Raw genomic sequence first — 19,804 nt, 5'->3', positions numbered from 1 at the left:
TTATGGCTCTTTACGTGGGGTCTGGGGATTAAACTTGAATACTCTAGCTTGAGTGGTGTTTTATCCTGAGCCATCTCCCCATGCCCTCTTCTTTGGCTCCATAGTGAGTTCAATGTTAGCTTGGGATACAAAGAGTTAAGCATCTGTTTTGTTTTGTTTTCAAATATTTGATTCATTTGAGAGAGACAGAGGCAAATGGGGGGGAAGATAGAATGGGCATACCAGGGCCTCCAGCTGCTGCAAACAAACCCCAACCACATGCACCACTTTGTGCATCTGGCTTATGTGGGTCCTGGAAAATCAAGCCTGGATCCTTTGGCTTTGCAGGCAAGTGACTTAACCGCTAAGCCATTTCTCCAGCCTGATGGTGCACGCCTTTAATCTCAGCATTCTGGAGGCAGAAGTGGGGACGTTGCCATGACTTCAAGGCTACCCAGAGTCTACCTAGCGAATTCCAGGTCAGCTTGAACTAGAGACACTACCAAAAAAAGAGATAATTTGTCATTTTAACAGAAATTATGATATCACAATAGGAATACTTTTCATTGAGGGTTGTTGTGGTGGTTTAAATGCAAATGTATGCCCCCCATAGACTCAGGTTTTTTTTTTTTTAATCAAGGTAGAGTTTTGCTCTAGCCCAGGCTGGCCTCAACCTCACGGTGATCCTACCTCAGCCTCCCGAGTGCTGGGATTAAAGGTATAAACCACCATGCCTGGCCCGATTCAGGTGTTTTATTAAGCTTGTAAGTTGGCTCTTCAGCTGCCTGGCTGGAGAAGGTGTAAGTGGTGTATGCTGGGGTCCAGCCCCAAGGCTTCACTGGGGGTGGATCTGAATTCCAGCCAAAAGGTATGCAGAGGTCCTTAGGCTTCACAGGCAAGCGCTTAATCACTAATCCATCTAGCCATCTTTCCAGCCCCCTAAATTATTTTTGTTGTTGAGAAAGGGTTTTATATGGCCCTGGGTAGCCTCACTTGAACTCATTATATAGCTGATGACCCCGAACTCTTATTCTCCTGCTTCTACCTCCCAAGTGCTGGGATTACAGGCATGCTCCATGATGCCTGGCTTTACTTACCATATTAAAGCCCTTAGGCATGATAGTGCTTTCACTGCCAGACTGAAGACACGTGGTCCATTCTCCCTTTCCCATGACCAAATATTTTTTTTCTCAATTTTTATTAACATTTTCCATGATTATAAAAAGTATCCCATGGTTAATACCCTCCCTCCCCCCATTTTCCCCTTTGAAATTCCATTCTCCATCATATCCCCTCCCCTTCTCAATTGGTCTCTTTTATTTTGATGTCATGGTCTTTTCCTCCTCTTATGATGGTCTTGTGTAGCTAGTGTCAGGCACTGTGAGGTCATGGATATCCCATGACCAAATCCTGAACAAATGATTACAGCGTCAAACTGGAACCCACATCACTAGTACTCCAGCTGTGTTGTGAAACCTACCCATTCTTGTCATTTCTAGGCCTGGTTCTTCAACTTTTACACATTGAGTTCCTAAGCTTTGGAACGCCTTTTTTTGGGGGGTTGTTTTTCAAGGTAGGGTTTCACTCTAGCTCAGGCTGACCTGGAATTCACTATGTAGTCTCAGGGTAGCCTTGAACTCATGGTGATCCTCCTACCTCTGCCTCTCGAGTGCTGGGATTAAAGGCCTGTGCCACCATGCCTAGCTACATATTTTGTTTTTATCATGTAACTTTTGTTGCCTGTGACTTAAGAGCCTAAATATAGTGTAATGTGATCTTGCCTGTCCAGGCTCATGTTTTATATGGTCTTTTCAGCTAACCTGGCCATTTACTTGACTACAAACCCTAAGTGGACAAACTGTGAGAGGTGTCTATTAGAATGGTGAATCAGGCAACAAGTCGAGCAAGGTATCCTTTTCTTTTTGTTTTTTGAGGTAAGGTTTCACTCTAGCTCAGGCTGACCTGGAATTCACTGTGTAGTATCAGGGTGGCCTTGAACTCTTGGCGATCCTTCTACCTCTGCCTCCCAAGTGCTGGGATTAAAGGCATGCACCACCACCACCCCCGCCAGTTTATAAGCAAGGTATTCTTAAGATTGATAGCCTGGAAAGAAATCAAGAAGCATCTCAGAAAAAGCTCAGGTTGGGAAGTTCTAAATATAGGGGACATAGCCTTATTTTATGATGTACACATTTCTATGAGGCAGAATGGCAGGGAACACTTAACGTCCTCTTCTTGCCTCCACATATGTGCACACATGCCTACACCCTGCCACCCCATAATTTGTACATATCTATAAATGATTTTTTATCAAGACACATGGGATATCATAATTGTATTATGATTGTTAATACTGCGGTATTGCTTATTTACTGAGCAAATTACATTGTCACATGGGGCTAGGCTGGTACAATTATTTTCTTTGGGAATTAAGATCTTCCATTAGCCATGTGTAACTACCTTAATACAACTGAAATTCAGTTTCTCAGCTATATTGGCCACACATGCTCAATAGCCACCCATGGCTCCTGTATGATATAAATCATTCTACCATATTATTATTTTTTAATGGAGGAAAGGATTTGTTGAAACTTACAGATCCAGGGAAAGTTCCATAATGGCAGAAGAAGCTGGCCTGCTTTCACAGGTCCAAGGAGATATACATATGGGGGGGGGGGAGGAGGGGGAAGGAGGGAGGGAGGGAGGGAGGAAGAGAGAGAGAGACACACACAAAGAGATCATAAGCCAAAAGCACACTTTGGGCACTCCAGGGGGAACTCAGGGATTTTGCATGTCTTTAGATTGGAATCTCAAATCCACCACTACACCTTAGGGCTGGACCCTAAGCTCCACCTCCTCTAGCTAGGTGGCTGTAGATCCAAACTACAAACTAATAAAACACTGAATATATTGGGGGCTATCCAAATTATCACAAGGTTTTTTTTTTTTTTTTAATGACTCTTTAATGCTGATTTCTATTCCTTCCATTTTATTTTTTTTTTTGGAGGTAGGTCCACCATAATTTTATTGGACTGTACAGCTCAAGAAAAAAATGTTATCAAATGTATAAACTTTTTATGAATATAAATGCTTCCTGGATACATGTGTTATTAAGTCTTTAGTTAATGGTGCTATTTGGGGGAGCATCTTTGAAGGCTGTACCTGCTCCTCAGCTTTTTTTTTCTTATTTCTACTTCCAATTTGTTATGAATAGCCTCTTCCACCATATGACTGCAATCATGGAATTTTGCCTAGAGCCAAGAAAGCATGGACTGAACCCTCTGAAACTATGAACAAAATAAAACTTTCAACTCTTAGGTTTTCTTAGGTATTTTGGGCATAGACTTGCAAAAATACACTTATTTTTTTCAGTAATAAATAGAATTTGACTTTAAAATTTTGTAGTTTCCTACTTTAGTTAAATTAGGGGTATCTTTTATATTATGGACTGTGCCTTGTAAGTGATCATGCTGAAACTCATGGTCCTGATTACTCTGAAGTGGTAGATGATCCTGACCCCTACGGCCAGTTCTCCCTGCTCAACACTTAGGATGGGTCTTTCTAAGGCTCAGGGTGTAGCACTACTCTGAGGCTATTTGTATTTTAGGTAAAATTTTCTCCCTGCTTTCTGTAAGCACTTACTTTCTTGTTATAGCTCCCCAGGCTCCAATCTCTTCCTTCTGCAGCAGTCACAGGCCTGAAAAAGGAGGCCCCACTATTCACAGGACGACTGGGTATCTCCAACTGAGTCTAAGGGCCCAGACTCCTTGGAGGAAATCATGTCATGTTGTCTAGCCTGGTCAGGCCTGGATGCTTCTCATATTCTGTTATGAGTTGGTCTTTCTGGAAGCGTTTTAACTGGAGAGATGGCTTAGTGGTTAAGGTACTTGCCAGCAAAGCCTAAGAATGCATGTTCGAATCTCCAGATCCCACATAGTCAGACACAGTGATGCAAGCGTGCAATGCTGCACATGCACACTAGGGGGTGCACGTGTCTGGAGTGGATGAAAGACCCTGCACACCCATCCTCTCTCAAAAATAAAATAATAAAAAATTATTTGAGTATTGGTGCACAAGTGGAGATCAGAGGACAACTTCAGGTGTCTGCTAAGGCACAGTAAAGAATGACCTGTGAGCTCAGGCTTTCCTGGCTCCACCTCCCTCTGTTGTGGGTACATTGGGATCATCGACGCATGTACCAGTTTGCATATTGGTTTGGTTTATGTGGTGCTGAGGAACTGAACCCCAGTTTTGCAAGCACCTCTAACAGCTGAGCTGGCCCCAAAAGCATTTCTTAACAGTTTGCACAAGCTTAACACATCAATGAATAGCTAGTCTCTAAATGATTAATATTCTTTTTGCACGTGTGTAGGTACACCAGAGTCTCTTGCTACTGCTAACAGATGCTGGTGGGTGGCTGGGGAATTGAACCTGGGCTGCCAGGCTTTGCAAGAAAGTGCCTTTAATCACTCAGCCATCTCCCCAGCACTCTCCCACCAATAAACAGTCTTAAAATTGTTTTGTACTTGTGAGTTTCTCAAATTTTTGCTGGGGAGGATTAGTAGGTAAAGTATGTGCTGCTCAAGCTTGGGTACCTGCATTTGATCTCTAAATTCCATGTAAAAAGCCAGAAGCTGTGGTGGGCTCTGACCAGAAGATGGACAATAAGTACAGCAAAGAATGAGAGAAAATCCTCAACCTAAAAAACAAGATGGAAGGTGAGGAAGGACTCCTGAAAGTTGTCCTTAGACCTCCACACACGCACTGTGGCATGCATGCACCTGCCTTCTTACACACCAAGAAAATAAATAATAAAAAATAAAACATTGATATTTAGTTCGCTTAATAGTTCAGTGGCCAAGGGTGGTGGTACAAGCACATGGGAGGTAGAGGCGGAATAGTGGCGAGTTTTAAGTCAGCATGGCCTACAACAATGAAAATGTCTCCAAAAATTGGGGTGGGGTGGGGCTCACTCTGGATTCCATCAAGCCGTATTTAAGGAATAATTAAGAAGTTCTGTTACTGGAAGTCCAAAAAGGCACAAGCAGATCCAACTGAGTATTGTCTTTCAAAGCAGTTCCTACAGACATTGTACATTTATTCCAAAGCTCCTAGTACCTATTGCTGCTGCTGTGTGTGGGTGGGTGTGTGGGGGGTATCTTTGGAGTTCCCAAAGGAACCTATAGCCCTCATTTCAGTCTTCAATAACATTTCTTTTTAAAAATATTTTATCTTAATTTATTTGACAGAGAAAGAGGGAGGAGAGAGAGGGAAGGAGGGAGAAAGGGGGGGATGGGCTTGCCAGGGCCTCCAGCCACTGCAAATGAACTCCAGATGTGTGTGCCCCTTTGTGCATCTGACTAACGTGGGTCCTGGGGAATCGAACCTGGGTCCTTTGGCTTTGCAGGCAAATGCCTTATCCAGCCCAATATCATTTCTTTCTTAACTGTGTATGGTGGCTCATGCCTATAATCCTAGCTGAGGCAAGATGATGGCTGTGAGTTCAAAAGCCAGCCTGGGCTAGAGACCCTGCTTCAAAATACCAGAAAAGATTCTCTTATGGATGGTTATTTCTAATTCTACTCACAGCCATTTGGACATAAGTTTGCTGAATGTGATGTGGGACTAAAACAACTCAAGTGCCAGGGACAGTGATGGTTACTGTCTTCCTCACTCTTATGAAGCTGTGTCCCTGTTCTGTTGACAATGCCAGTAGTTGAAGCTCAGAGGGACAATGAACGCTGCCTAGCATGACATTTAGGAGAGGCAGAATTGGGATCTGCACATGAGCTGAGTGTAGTTCGAAAGTACCTGTGAAATCAGTGAGGGGTAATTACCTCCAACTCTCAAGGCAGTATGACCTGGCCCAGGAGGCCTGAAACCTAATTTCTCTGCAAGTATGCTGATGTACTTACCAGATGACACTACGATCTATTTACATGTCCATCTTCCCTGCTGGGGTGAGGTTCTTGAAAGGGACTGCTTTCTTCATGCTCATTTTTTTTTTTTTTGAGGCAAGCCCAACATACTGGCACGTGTGTGCGCACGCATGTGTGTGTTTGAGAGAGAGAATTTGGCATGGTAGGGCCTCCAGCCACAGTAACTGAACCCCAGATGTGTGTTACCTTGTGCGTGTGTGCGACCTTTCAAGCTTACGTCACCTTGTGTGTTTGGTTTATGTGGGATCTGGGGAATCGAACATGGATCCTTAGGCTTTGCAGGCAGGCACCTTGACTGCTAAGCCATGTCTCCAGTCTGTGTTTGTATCTTTAGTAGCTAGTCAATGCCTGCACACACTAGGTGGTCAGGTGGTTTGTGTTACTGTTCTGTTGTTGACCCTACTCTGACATGATACTTCCCCTTCTTGACCTGATGATCTGTGGAAACAGTAGGTGTACAAAGGCCCTTCTAACTTCAAAGAGTTAAATGAGACTTGCAACTGCTTGTGGTGGCAATATGAACAATTTCCAAGACATATTATCTGGCTCTTCAGCGAGGGGTATTTGATTTAATATATTTTTTCCTGCCTTAAGTTGCCATCTTAAGACCCAAGAGCTCTGAGGACTTACAGATCTGGCTACTAATGTGTATCTTGCCACTTCAATGACCTAGTTTTCAAGTTAGTCTCAGGAATGTTCGTTAGTATTTGTGAGGTGCTTTTTTGTTTAATTTGTTTCAGTCCTCTGGGAGACATTTTGTTACTGACCCAACAGCTTCTGGAAATCTGAAAAGAAAGAAGACAATTTACCTATCAGTTGTTTAGAGTATAAAATGCTTGCCGTCATGCTCTGAACAGTGAGATGTTAATCAGTGTCTCCTACGCTCATGTTGGTACATCATGGGGTCTAAATACTAAACAAACTTTTCAACTGCTGATATGCTGGAAAGGCAGTGTGATCAGTTACTGCTCATCACATCCTATGGAGTTAGGGCTAGGTAAGTCACTCTCCTTCATTTCTACTACAATATGGGAGGAGCTAGCAACTCTTTGAATATTCATCATTTGTGGGAAAAAGGCAGAGACCTACCAATGCCTAAGACCTTTCCTACTAGGAGCCTTGTTTCAGGATGAAGAATCAGGAATCTCTCTTTCTCTTCCCCTTCCATCCTGGCCTACAGCAAGTAAAATCTGAGGGGCACTAGGTAGTTCAGTGAGCGTAATTCCAAACCTTTAGTTACAGAAAAGGGATGTGGGAGGAAAAGGGCTCAGATGACCACAGCTGTGGTAGAGGCTTTAGGGATCTGATACAGCAAGAGTGGGACGTGGGGAAGGGACACCTAATAACCCTCCACTGTTGTGGATACAGAGGTAAGGTACAATTCCAGCAATCAAGGGAGTGCAGTGACTATTAGGCTGAGATGGTAAACAAGTATCATTAAAAAAAGTCAGCCATGGGCTGGAGAGATGGCTTAGCAGTTAGGTGCTTGCCTGTGAAACCTAAGGATTCCGGTTCTAGGCTCGATTCCCCAGGTCACACGTTAGCCAGATGCACAAGGGGGCACATGCATCTGGAGTTCGTTTGCAGTGGCTGGAGGCCCTGGAGCGCCCATTCTCTCTCGCTCTCTATCTGCCTCTTTCTCTCTCTGTCTGTTGTTCTCAAATAAATAAATAAAAATAAACGAAAAAAAAAAATTAAAAAACAAAGTCAGCCATTAGCCGGGCCTGGTGGCACGCACCTTTAATCCAAGAACTTGGGAGACAGAGGTAGGAGGATCACTGCGATTTAGAGGCCACCCTGAGACTACAGAGTGAATTCCAGATCAGCCTGGACTAGAGTGAGACCCTACTTCAAAAAAATAGAAAAAGAAAAAAAAAAAAAAGAAAAAATCAGCCAAGTATTTGAGCACTGTACTGATAGAAGTGTGATTTTAAGAAGTATGCTTACACATTTCCACCGGTTTGTCACTTAAAACATTAAATGCATCATTCTTGCTTTAAAGATTGTTACTGAAAGGCAGAATAAATTCACAACTATGCAGAAAATGCTTTCTAATTCCAGAGTACCAAAAGCCCCCAAACAAGAAAATTATCATGATTGTAGAATAAACCTTTCAGGTAATTTCAAGTGACATTCAAATAACAGATTAGGCTTTGGTAATCATCACAGGTTTAAGTCCCTAGCAGGGATTCCTTTGTCTCTTCCATGCATGGTCACAGGGTCCAAAATTAGCTCTAGCTATTCCTCTAATAGGAGTAGTACAAATCTCTGTGATCTTACTTGAAAAACTGAAAATTCACCTATTATTGCTTCAGCTAATTTAAGATGTCATTTTATTTTTAAAACAATGGGCTTGAAAAAAGTTGAGAAGGCAATATTTTTAGTAGGACAGATGGCTTATGCCTGTAATTTCCGTATTTGGGAGGATACAGCAGGAGGAGCATTATGAGTTCGGGCCAAGCCTGGGTTTCACAGTGAGTTCTAGGGCCCCCTGGGCTACAGAGTGAGACCCTATTTCAAAATAAACAAACCAACCCAGGAGCTGGGGAGATGGTTCAGGAGTTAACCATGCTTCTCCAGCCCAGAGATGGCCAAGCTCAGCTCCTTAGAAACCCACTTTAAAAAGCTGCGTGTGGGGCTGGAGAGATGGCTTAGCAGTTAAAGCGCTTACCTGCAAAGCCAAAGGACCTTGGTTCAGTTCCACAGGACCCGCATAAGCCAGATGCACAAGGTGGTGCATGCATGTGGAGTTCGTTTTTCCAACCATGAATAATTTTACTTAAAAGGTTTTGTTAAAAAGGTGGACCTCAGTAAAATAGGGAAAGTAAGCAAAAGTGAATTTTATGGGTCTTATGAAAATTTTAAATTTTCAAAAAGTTCTCAAGCATGAAGCCTATACAATTATATATGCATAGTACGCTATAAAAGCTAACATCTACTGAGCACTTGTACAACAACCTGCAGGTAACTGCTATTAAAATCTTCATGTTACAGATGATAAAAGCCAAACTTCTAATTGGTTAAGTAATTTTAAAAATTTTTTGTTGTTGTTCATTTTTTATTTATTTGAGAGCGACAGACATAGGGAGAGAGAGAGAATGGGCGCGCCAGGGCTTCCAGCCACTGCAAACGAACTCCAGACACGTGCGCCCCCTTGTGCATCTGGCTAACGTGGGACCTGGGGAACCGAGCCTCGAACCGGTGTCCTTAGGCTTCACAGGCAAGCGCTTAACCGCTAAGCCATCTCTCCAGCCCAAGTAATTTTAGCAAGGGCACAGAGTGAGCATGAGATAGATTTTAAGCATAAAAGTGGCATGACTTACTTACCAGGAGTTCTTGAGATAGGGTCTTACTGCAGCCCAGGCTGGCCTTGAACTCATGGCAAATCCTCCTATCGCAGTCTGGTCCAGAGTGCTGGGATTATAGGCATGAGCCACTGCAATTTATTTACTAGCAAGTTGTTTTTTTTTTTTAAAAAAACAAATTAAAGAAAACTTTACCAAAGCACCAATACCATTTCATTTATATCCGTATGTTACAAGAAAAGGAAGCCTAGAATTCGACCTGCCTGTTCTGGAAGACCCCGGTGTCCGCAGCGGCCTGCAAGGGTGCAAGGCGGCGTCGGGTGCACCCCGCTGCTCCACGGGTGGAGCGCAAGGCACAGAAAAGATGGGCACCGTCGAAGCGAAGACGCTCCTTTAAGCGCCTTCTGAAAGCCGCTGGTCTTGGCGAGCGTTGGGTGCAAGCACAGCCCCCCTGAGCCGTGGTCCGCTCGGGGCTTTAGCAGTCATCGCCCAGGACGCGTTTCTTGCTCGGGCGGCGCGGCGCACGCAGGTCGGCGGGTCTCGGCGGTAAGGGGTGGGGAGGAGGGCGGGTGAGAAGCGGCACCAGGCCGGGCAGCGCGCCCGCGGCTCCCCGGGAGTCCCCTCCAGCCGTCCTCCGCCGAGCACGGAGCGCGCCGGGCCGCGGCCCTCGTCACACCCGGAGCCGGGAAGAGGAGGAACGCTCTCCGCGCCGGGCAGCAGCAGCCGCCGCCGAGGAACAGTCGGCTCCTCAGCGCCGCCGCCATCTTGCGGGCGGCCTCCCGAGCGCTCCGGGGGCGCAGGGGCGGGGGCAGCCGGCTGACCGGCCCCCTCGACTCGCCGAGCCCACCGCGCGGCGCCCACGGCCAGGGAGGAGGAGGAGGAGGACGAGGAGGAGGAAAAGGAGGAGGAGGAGGGGCGGGAGGAAGCCGGCCACGCCTCTCGGGCCTTCGAGGCCCAACGCGGGGCGGGGCAGCCTGTGGCCTCGGGGCGCGGCCTGGTTTCGGGCCTAGGCGCCTCCTCTTAAAACCCGCCCGCCCGCTCGCCCGCCAGCCCGGCCGGCCGCGGCGGCCCCCCGAGGGCCCGAGAGGTGAGGCCCGCTCCTCCCTCCCTCCTCGTGCTCCACGGCCTCCGCCACCGCCCGCGGAGCCCGAGCGCGGCCCAGCGCCGCCTCTTCCGCCTTCCTCCTTGCCGGCGTCCGCGCGGGCGGGCGGGCCTTACGTCAGCGCCGCCCAGCCCCGGCCCAGCCTCGGCCTCGGCCTCGCAGCGCGGCGGCGGCAGCGGCAGCGCACGTCCCTCCCCAGACATGGCCCTGGGAGGCGGCAGCACATGGCGGCCGCGGCGGCCGTGAGCGCGCCCCCCGGCTCGCCCCTCGCCTCATCCTAGAGGCCGTTTCCCTGCCCCGCCTGACCTTCGAGCCACGGCCCCGCCGCCTCCCGCCCGGCCGCCGCCGCCGGCCCCGCCGCCGCCGCCGCCGCCCGCCCGCGCTCGCCCCGCCGCCGCCGCCGCCGCCGCCGCCATGGGCGTGCAGGGCTTCCAGGACTACATCGAGAAGCACTGCCCGAGCGCCGTGGTACCGGTGGAGTTGCAGAAGCTGGCCCGGGGCAGCCTGGTGGGCGGCGGGCGGCAGCGGCCCCCGCAGACCCCGTTGCGTCTGCTGGTGGACGCCGACAACTGCCTGCATCGTCTCTACGGTGGTTTCTACACCGACTGGGTCAGCGGCGGCCAGTGGAACCACATGCTCGGCTACCTGGCGGCGTTGGCCAAGGCCTGCTTCGGGGGCAACATCGAGCTCTTCGTCTTCTTCAACGGCGCGCTCGAGAAGGCCCGGCTGCACGAGTGGGTCAAGAGGCAAGGCAACGAGCGCCAGACGGCGCAGCAGATCGTCAGCCATGTCCAGAACAAGGGCACGCCACCGCCCAAGGTCTGGTTCCTGCCGCCCGTCTGCATGGCCCACTGCATCCGCCTGGCGCTCATCCGCTTCCACGTCAAGGTGCGGCCGGGGAGGAGGTGGTGGTGGTGGTGGTGGTGGTGAGGGGGGTGGGGTGGGCTCTTTTAAGAGGCGACGATGATCGGGGCTGGGCCAACGTCTTGGGGGAGCCGGGGTGGATCGAACCCGGGTCTCCCCCCCCCCCACCTTCCCCGCAGATCCCGTGCCCGGGGTTGCTCTTGCCTCCTGCAGGCCGCACCACCTCCCCGGGAAGCCGGGCCGTGGAGCGCTGGAGGCTCCCGAGGAACGGGCCTGGGAGTCGGGGCACACAGGCTCAAGATGGATGTCGAGCGGTGCAGGCCCCGTGCGGTTGAAGTCCGCCCACAGCCGGCCCTCCCCACTGGTCTGCTTGAGCTCCGTCGACTTGTGAGGACACTGGGGGAGAGGACTCGGATTGGCGGTGTCTTCATCATCTCCCAGCCTCCTTTAAGTCTCTCTCCCCCTGGCCTTCGACTCGAGCCATATACTCACCTATCGAAATGGATCCGTTCTTTCCCGGCAACAGGTTTAGCTCCTGGAAGCCTGTGGCATGGGAGTGGGGGAATCGCCAGAGCCTTGGCAAACCAGCGGCTGGAAATAGCAAGAGCTGCCCTCCTTAGCTGTGGGTGGCAAAAGTTAGGTACAGGCCTGTGACTTGGCCTCTTGATTCTCAAGGCAGAGAGCCGTCCCCGTATCTTTGGAAACGAGGTGTTTAGTGAAATGCTTTTTATTTGTTTGTTTATTTTTATTTTTATTTTTTTGATGTTAGCGTTCTAGGCACTGAAAAACGTGACCAAGTGGGAATCTTGTCAGTTTTGTGACTTAGCTGCTGAAGTAATTCCGTTCTCTGTGTCTTCTGCGAAAGTAGTAGTTCAAAATTAGGGGTAAGGATTTGCGGGCCATGCAGTACGCGCATGAACTTGCAGGAGCTATTTTTCTGGTTCACAGTAAAGTGTTCATGACCTTCAGTAGTGCCCTGATGAGTGGGTAATGAGAGCTCTCCGTTGTCGGACTTATGCCGTCCCTTTGGCAGAAGGCTGTGTAACCAAAATTGAGCTAGAGAACTTCAGGATAGGTCCAGCACTTGCATATAAATGATCAAGTTTTTTTTAAAAAAAAACATCTTATGCACTTATTTTCAAGCAGAGGAAGAAAGGGGGGGAGGAAGGGAGAGAATGGACATGCCAGGGCATCTAGCCACTGAAAAACGAACTCCAGGTGCAAGCACCACTTTGAATCCTCCCTCTTCCTGATCCCCTCCACTGGCAGGGATGAGATGGTGGTAGTTAAACCTAAAATGATAGCGGAAGTCCCTCCCATAATCCTGTTGCAATTGGGGAAATGGTGTTTAAGTCTGTGGGTGGAGGCGGCTGGAGGAGTGGTGATTGGCCCATAAGCCTGGCAGATACACTGCATGCCATTTCTCAGGGAAGTTGGAGTGAGGGAGTGTGTACCTTTCACATTTTCTCTGCTGCCTGGGGCTGTTGGAGAGGGAAAGTGGTGCTGTTTCTCTGATGGGCTCCACTTCCAGTTGACATCCTGAGTTCCTACTTTTATTTTCAGAGGTGGAAAATATCACTTGAGACACAGTGAGCTTTACTTACTTGCTTTTGCATAACTTTAGTCAGGGGACTTTTAGGGAACCCTAAATACTCAGATTAGAATATGTGTGTGACATCTTTAATTCTAAGGTTTAGTTTGGGGGCCTTTTTAATTTTTTTTTGTTTTTTCGAGGTAGGGTCTCACTGTGGCTCAGTCTGACCTGGAATTCACTATATAGTCTCAGGGTGGCCTTGAACTCGTGGTGATCCTCCTACCTCTGCCTCCTGAGTGCTCGGATTAAAGACGTGCGCCACCACGCATGGCTCTTTTTAAAAAAATTAATTCTATTTATTTATTTGAGAGAGAGAAAGAGGCAGACACAGAGAGTGAGTATGGACAAGCCAGGGCTTCCTGCCACTGCAAGTGAACTCCAGACACATATTCCACTTAGTGTATCTGGCTGTATGTGGGTACTGGGTTATTGAACTCTGGTCCTTAGGCTTTGCAGGCATATGCCTTTACCATTCAGCCATCTCTCCAGCCCCTTTGAGACCTTTTGAATGCTTCATATACCTTGTAAGTGTTCAGTTTTTATTCCATTGTGTTTGAAAATTAGATTCAAACCATATTCAAGACAATCTCAAGGACCTTGATGGTGCACACCTGTCAACTCCAGCACTCAGGAGGCTGAAGCAGGAAGATTGTGAGTTTGAGGCCAGCCTGGGCTCTGCATAGACCTGTTGAGGGGGATAGGGATGAAAATAGGGATATGACAAACTTAGTTGTCTGAACACAAGATAATTTTCCTTTTAGAGAACCTTAATTAATTTATTTATTTATGACAGGGAGAGCATGGGCCTGCTAGGGCCTCCAGCCACTGAAAAGGAACTTCAGATGTATGTGCCACCTTGAACATCTGGCTTATGTGGGTTCTGGGGAGTTGAACCTGGGTCCTTAGGCTTCACAGACAAGCGTCTTAACCGCTAAGCCATTTCTCCAGCCCTTAGAAAACCTCTTAATCCCTAATATAGAACCCCAGGGTAGTGTTACTTGGGCAGGTTAATACTGTAATGACTCCATTACCCTGACAATCCCTTTCTTACCTGGAAACCTCACCTTTTTGAAAAAAACTTTTAGGAATTTCTTAGCAACCAAGCAAGATAGTAAGGTGAGGTTCAGAGACTATTTTAGGGAAAGAAAAATAACCCTATGTACTTCATTATTCCTGAGAGTCATGCTGTGCTTATTCTATACAGATGATTTTGAGTGAAAAATTTATTTTCAGTATTCTCTGTTTCCAGGAGCAAGGCTATGTGTGTGTGTTTCCTTCTTTCCTTCCCCTTCCTCCTCTCCCTCACTCCCTTTCTAGCCCACATAAAGGGCCATTGCTCAGGAAGTGGAGACAGGATCCATTGGGGCAAGCTGGCTAGTTAGACTAGATTAATTGGTGAGCATTGGGTTCTACAAGCAATCCTGTCTCAGTAAGTAAGGTGGGAAGTGGTTGAAGAAGACACCCATTGTTGATCTCCCACCTTCACACACACCCACACTCAGGTATATCTGCCAGCAACATGTGAACACAAGCAAACACACATACACACAAACCACACACTTTCACATGCAAAAGAAAAAAAAAAATAGCCATGAAAATGGTTTAAAACTTGAAATCATGTGACATCTCACTGTAAACCTAACAGACAGAACCACAGTTAAGGGGGCAGGTTGGTGCTGTAATAGGAGAGAAGTATGTGTGAATACCATAACAGCAGAAATGATCTTGGGATGGTGGAACTGTTCTGTGTCCTGGGAGTGGTTGCATTTAAAAATCAGAACTATATCTCAAAAGTAAATAAATAACAATCTCACCATATGATAATTACTATTTTCTTTAACTTTAAAAAATTATTTGAGAGAGAAAGAGAATGGGCATGCCAGGGCCTCAAGTAGCTGCATGTGAACTCCAGATGCATGCACCACCTTGTGCATCTGCCTTATGTGGGTCCTGGGGAATTGAACTGGGGTATTTTGGCCCTGTAGGCAAATGCCTTGGCCACTAAGCCATCTCTTAAGCCCTTAATTACTATTTTTTTTTTTTAGAAGGCTAAGTATTGGTAAAGGAATTGACATGAACACTTAACTATAATGTGTGAAAGACATTTCTGTTACAAAACTTACCATCTTAAACTTGTCTAGTGTTTTATAAATTGACAGAAAGGTATAATTTTCTATCATCCTTACTTTGAGAAATCTTTATTTTTAGAGAGTGCTTTGTTGTTAGACTACTACCTGTGTTTGTGCAGTTACAATAGCATTTCTTTGAACTTTTCAAGTTGACCTGTGCCTGAAATAACTTTGTTTAGGGCACTAAACAGCCTAACATGAACTTGGCTTTTGCTGGTTACTGAGAGAGTTCCTTCTCGGGTGCCTTGAGTCATCATAACCTTTGAAACTTCAGGGAGTGACATGTTTATTTAAAAATCTTGGTGGCATTAAATCGCTGGAATTTTCCTAAATGCTGCTTTTACAAGATTGGTGGTGTAGGTGTAACGGCTTATCACGAAGTCCTTCCATCTTGTCCTGTATTTGCTTCTGGTGGAGTTGAGTTAAATCAGTGCTCTGCTGTATTTATTAGATCTTACATGAAATGGTGTTGGCATTTTCAGTCCAAGGAGGAAGGGAGAGACTGCTTTCAGGTTTTCAGGGTCAGTGCTCTTCCTGGGAGCTGATGGGGGAGGACGTAACACCAGGTGCTTATTGGTTCTTCCTCCCATTGCTCTGTTCTTAAGCCTGAAGCACTTTACTTGCCCCATTTTATGTGTGAGAAAAAGTATTTGCTGAGTCAATGACATCTGGGTTCCATGCTCTTGACCCCTGCGAAGGAAGTACAGTCAAAGTTTAGTTTGTGTGAGAGTATTTTGGGGGCGTGCCTACCTCTTGATGCCCAGGGTAGTTCTGCCTGTGTGCGTGCAGGTCAGGGGAGAGCTTTCGGGTGTAGATTGGTCCTGGCTTTCCACCTCATTTGAGGCAGGGTCTCTTCTTTTTACTAGCTGGTCTACAAGCTTCTAGGAAATTCTTCTGTTTCTGCTTCCCACCTCATGGTTAGCATGTTGGGATTACAAAAGCCTGCAATCACTCTTGCCTTTCACTTGAGACTCACGCTTGGGTGGCAAGTGCCACTGAGCCATCTCGCCAGATGACGATGACTACTTATTCTCCTCCTCATTATTATTGTTGTTGTTGTTTTTCAGGGTAGGGTCTTGCTGTAGCCCAGGCTGACCTAGAATTCACTACGTAGTCAAGCAGCCTCAAAGTCACAGCAGTCCTGTTACCTCTGCCTCCCAAGTTCTGGAATATAATGCATATACCTCCACGCCCTCGCCTGACTCTTCTTATTATTTTTAAGGGCTTCTAAACTATTCCCCCCCCCCTTTTTTTTTTGTTTTTCAAGGTAAGGTCTCTCTGTAGCTCAGGCTGACCTGGAATTCACTATGTGGTCTCAGGGGGCCTTGATCCTTCTACCTCTGCTTCCCAAGTGCTGGGATTAAAGGCATGTACCACCATGCCCGGCTCTGAACTGTTTCTCACAGTGATTGCATAATATGCTTTTATCATGTGTTGTATACTGTTATAATATAGTTCTAGTTTTTAAATTTTTTTTGTTTATTTTGTATTTATTTATTTGAGAACAACAGACAGAAAGAGGCAGAGAGAGAGAGAGAGAGAGAATGGGTGTTCCAAGGCCTCTAGCCACTGCAAACAAACTTCAGACTAGTGCACCCCCTTGTGCATCTGGCTAATGTGGGTCCTGGGGAATTGAGCCTCGAACTGGGGTCCTTAGGCTTCACAGGCAAGCGCTTAACTGCTAAGCCATCTCTCCAGCCCTAGTTCTAATTTTTTAATTGTAATTTTATTTTTTAAAGAAGGGGGCAGATAGAGAGAGAATGGATGCACTAGAGCCTCTAGCCACTGCAAATGAACTCCAGACCCATGTGCTGTCCTGTGCATCTGACTTACATGGGTCCTGGGGAATCAGACCTGGTGTTTTTTTTTTTTTTTTTTTTTTTTTTTTTGGCTATGCAGGCAAGCTCCTTAACCTCTAAGCCATCTTAACAGCCCCACAATGCAGTTATAACTTTTTTTAAAAAGAAATTTGCAAGCAAAGAGAGATAAGAGGAGACAGAACAAGCCTGCCAGGGCCTCTAGTCAACTGCAAACATACTCCAAGAAGCATGTGTCACTCTTTGCATCTGGCTTTACATGGGTACTGGAGAATCAAACCTGGGTCATTCATTAGGCTTTGCTGGGAAGTGCCTTAACTGCTGAGCCATCTTTCCAGTCCCTAGTCTTATTTTTTTCCTAATTTTTTTTTAAATTTTTATTTATTTATTTGAGAGCGACAGACACAGAGAGAAAGACAGATAGAGGGGAGAGAGAGAATGGGCGCGCCAGGGCTTCCAGCCTCTGCAAACGAACTCCAGACGCGTGCGCCCCCTTGTGCATCTGGCTAACGTGGGACCTGGGGAACTGAGCCTCGAACCGGGATCCTTAGGCTTCACAGGCAAGCACTTAACCGCTAAGCCATCTCTCCAGCCCTTTTTCCTAATTTTTAATATTAATGTAGTTATACTATACATTATTCAGCAATTTGTTTCTTTTTGTTTGTTTGTTTTTGGTTTTTCAAGGTAGGATTACTCTAGCCCAAGCTGACCTGGAATTATGTAGTCTCAGGGTGGCCTCAAACTCATGGCGATCCTTCTACCTCTACCTCCCCAGTGCTGGGCTTAAAGTCATGTGCCACCACGCCTGGCAGCAATTTGTTTCTTATATATAAAAATTTCCTTGACTATACTTAGTTTCTTTTTAATGCCATATGGTATTCTATAATTTGTTCAGCCTTCACACTTGTTGATACATTAGTGTACTCAGTTTTTTTTAAGAGAGGGAGAAGAGAGAATTGGTATGCCAGGGCCTCAGCTACTACATTTGAACCCCAGATGCTTGTGCCACATAGTTGGTATGTACAACCTTGCATTTGCCTCACCTGTGTGTGTCTGGCTTACATGGGATATGGAGAGTTGAACATGGGTCCTTAGGCTTTGCAGGCATGCATGTTAACCACTAATCCATCTCTCCAGCCCCTCCCCTTTTTTTAAAAAAATTATTTATTTATTTGAGAGCGACAGACACAGAGAGAAAGACAGATAGAGGGAGAGAGAGAGAATGGGCGCGCCAGGGCTTCCAGCCTCTGCAAACGAACTCCAGACGCGTGCGCCCCCTTGTGCATCTGGCTAACGTGGGACCTGGGGAACCGAGCCTCGAACCGGGGTCCTTAGGCTTCACAGGCAAGCGCTTAACCGCTAAGCCATCTCTCCAGCCCCCTCCCCTTTTTTTTGAGGCAGTGTCTCACTCTGTAGCTCAGACTAGCCTGAAACTGACTATATAGTCCATCCTGGGCTCGAACTCGATACTCTCCCTGCCTCAGTCTCCATGTGTTAGAATAAAGGTATGAACCATCATGTCTGGTGGTATGGAAGCCATACTGGACTATAAAGTCCATATTGCCAGACCTTCAGATTTTTCGAACAAGCCAGAAATCCAGATTTTATTCCAAGTTACCCCACTTGAAAAAAATGCCAGGCCCAGCAGAACACTCTCCAGGGTAGATTCAGCACTTGAGACATTCACTTTTTCCTTGAGCTCTGATCTTTATCCTTGTCTAAACCTTAGCTATTTTTTTCTAGTTTCAAGTTAAACCTCTCAAAGCCCACTGTCTCTTTCCAGCTGCCCCTTGAGCCCTTCCTGATGATCAGAGCACTTCTATTTCCTGGGTTACTGCACAGTCCTCTAGGCCTTCCTGCCTGGCGCTCTTTTTACTGTCTAGTATCACTTCTTGCAAGATGGAGCCCAGCCGTGTACTCATCAACATGTGACGCTTCCCAGTTCTCACCCTCACTGCATCCCAGCCGTACATGGACCAGGCTCATCCCCAACCTGGTCTCCTAACTCCTCAACTTAAGTGACTTTCTAATTTCACTGTGGCTGTCTCAGTGCTTAGACCACAATAATGAGCAAAGAAAAGTGCCCACATCATTTGTGTCCTTTCACCCCATCTCCTCTTGCTTCCCAGATTTCCCCCTCCCAGCATGTGCCTCTCACGAGCACACACCAGTCACTGCTGCCTCTCTGATTTATACTTGACCATGCTAGCACCCCAGCCTCCCTCCCCTTGTGCCTCTTCGTCATTCTTGATACCTCCACAGAAGCTTACCAAGACTACTCTACAGTATTAACAACTGCTTTGCAAGCCCCTTGGAAGGTTTGATGGAAGGGCACACCTGTGTACACACAGCTGTGCACACACACAGCATCTTGTTTTCAGTGGTTATCCCAGTGTGTGTGACTACCTGCTTCTTTATGTTCTCCTGAGCCCAGGGGCCATGCATCTCACTCTGCGTATACTCCCTATATGTTTGACATACACATTCACTCCCCCCCCCCCCCCCAAGGTAGTGTCTCGCTCTAGCCCAGGCTGACTTGGAATTCACTATTTAGTCTCAGGGTGGCCTCGCATTCATGGCAGTCCTCCTGTCTCTGCCTCCTGAATGCTGGGATTAAAGGAGTGCGCCACCACATTTGGGTCACACTCACTTTTATTTATTTGTTTATTTGAGAGGTACAGAAATAGGCAGGTAGAGAGAGAGAGAGAGAGAATGGGTATGCCAGGGTCTTTGGCCACTGCAAACAAACTCCAGATGTGTGCACCCCCTTGTGCATCTGGCTAATGTGGGTCCTGGGGAATTGAACCTGGGTCCTTTCGCTTTGCAGGCAGGTGCCTTAACCACTAAGCTGTCTTTCCAGCCCATACTCGCTTTTTTGATCAAAATTATTTTCTCTGTCTTTTCTATAGCCAGACAAATTTAGTTATTTTCTTTAAATATCTGGACCATTGGCCATTACTGAAGATGTATTTTTTTTTTTTTTACCTTAGATTTCTTATGTTCTTTTTTCTGACTGTTTTCCTAGGGTGCTAAAGTCTTTCAGCAGACAACCTATGTGCCTGTTATTACCCAGGC

The 19,804-nt window shown here is 46.8% G+C and overlaps 1 protein-coding gene and 1 long non-coding RNA gene across 2 annotated transcripts in view; one reads left to right on the top strand and one right to left on the bottom strand.

Moving 5' to 3' along the window:
• Positions 1–420: 420 nt before the first annotated feature.
• LOC123453272 lies at positions 421–9,305 on the bottom strand. The gene is made up of 3 exons (XR_006632720.1): positions 9,246–9,305; positions 5,895–6,703; positions 421–478 (listed from the first exon to the last, which is right to left on the bottom strand). It is a non-coding gene; the product is annotated as an uncharacterized LOC123453272 (long non-coding RNA).
• A 1,434-nt stretch (positions 9,306–10,739) lies between these two features.
• The window catches only part of Fam120a (family with sequence similarity 120A), a 122,967-nt gene continuing 113,902 nt past the window's right edge, over positions 10,740–19,804 (top strand). Inside the window, exon 1 of the mRNA XM_004652309.3 lies at positions 10,740–11,213. Coding sequence (XP_004652366.2) covers positions 10,740–11,213 — 474 coding nt within the window. The remainder of the gene's footprint in view (positions 11,214–19,804) is intronic.

This window comes from Jaculus jaculus, chromosome 11 (assembly GCF_020740685.1).
Source record: "Jaculus jaculus isolate mJacJac1 chromosome 11, mJacJac1.mat.Y.cur, whole genome shotgun sequence".
Lineage (NCBI taxonomy): Eukaryota > Metazoa > Chordata > Mammalia > Rodentia > Dipodidae > Jaculus > Jaculus jaculus.
This window is presented reverse-complemented; position numbering and strand designations above follow the sequence as displayed.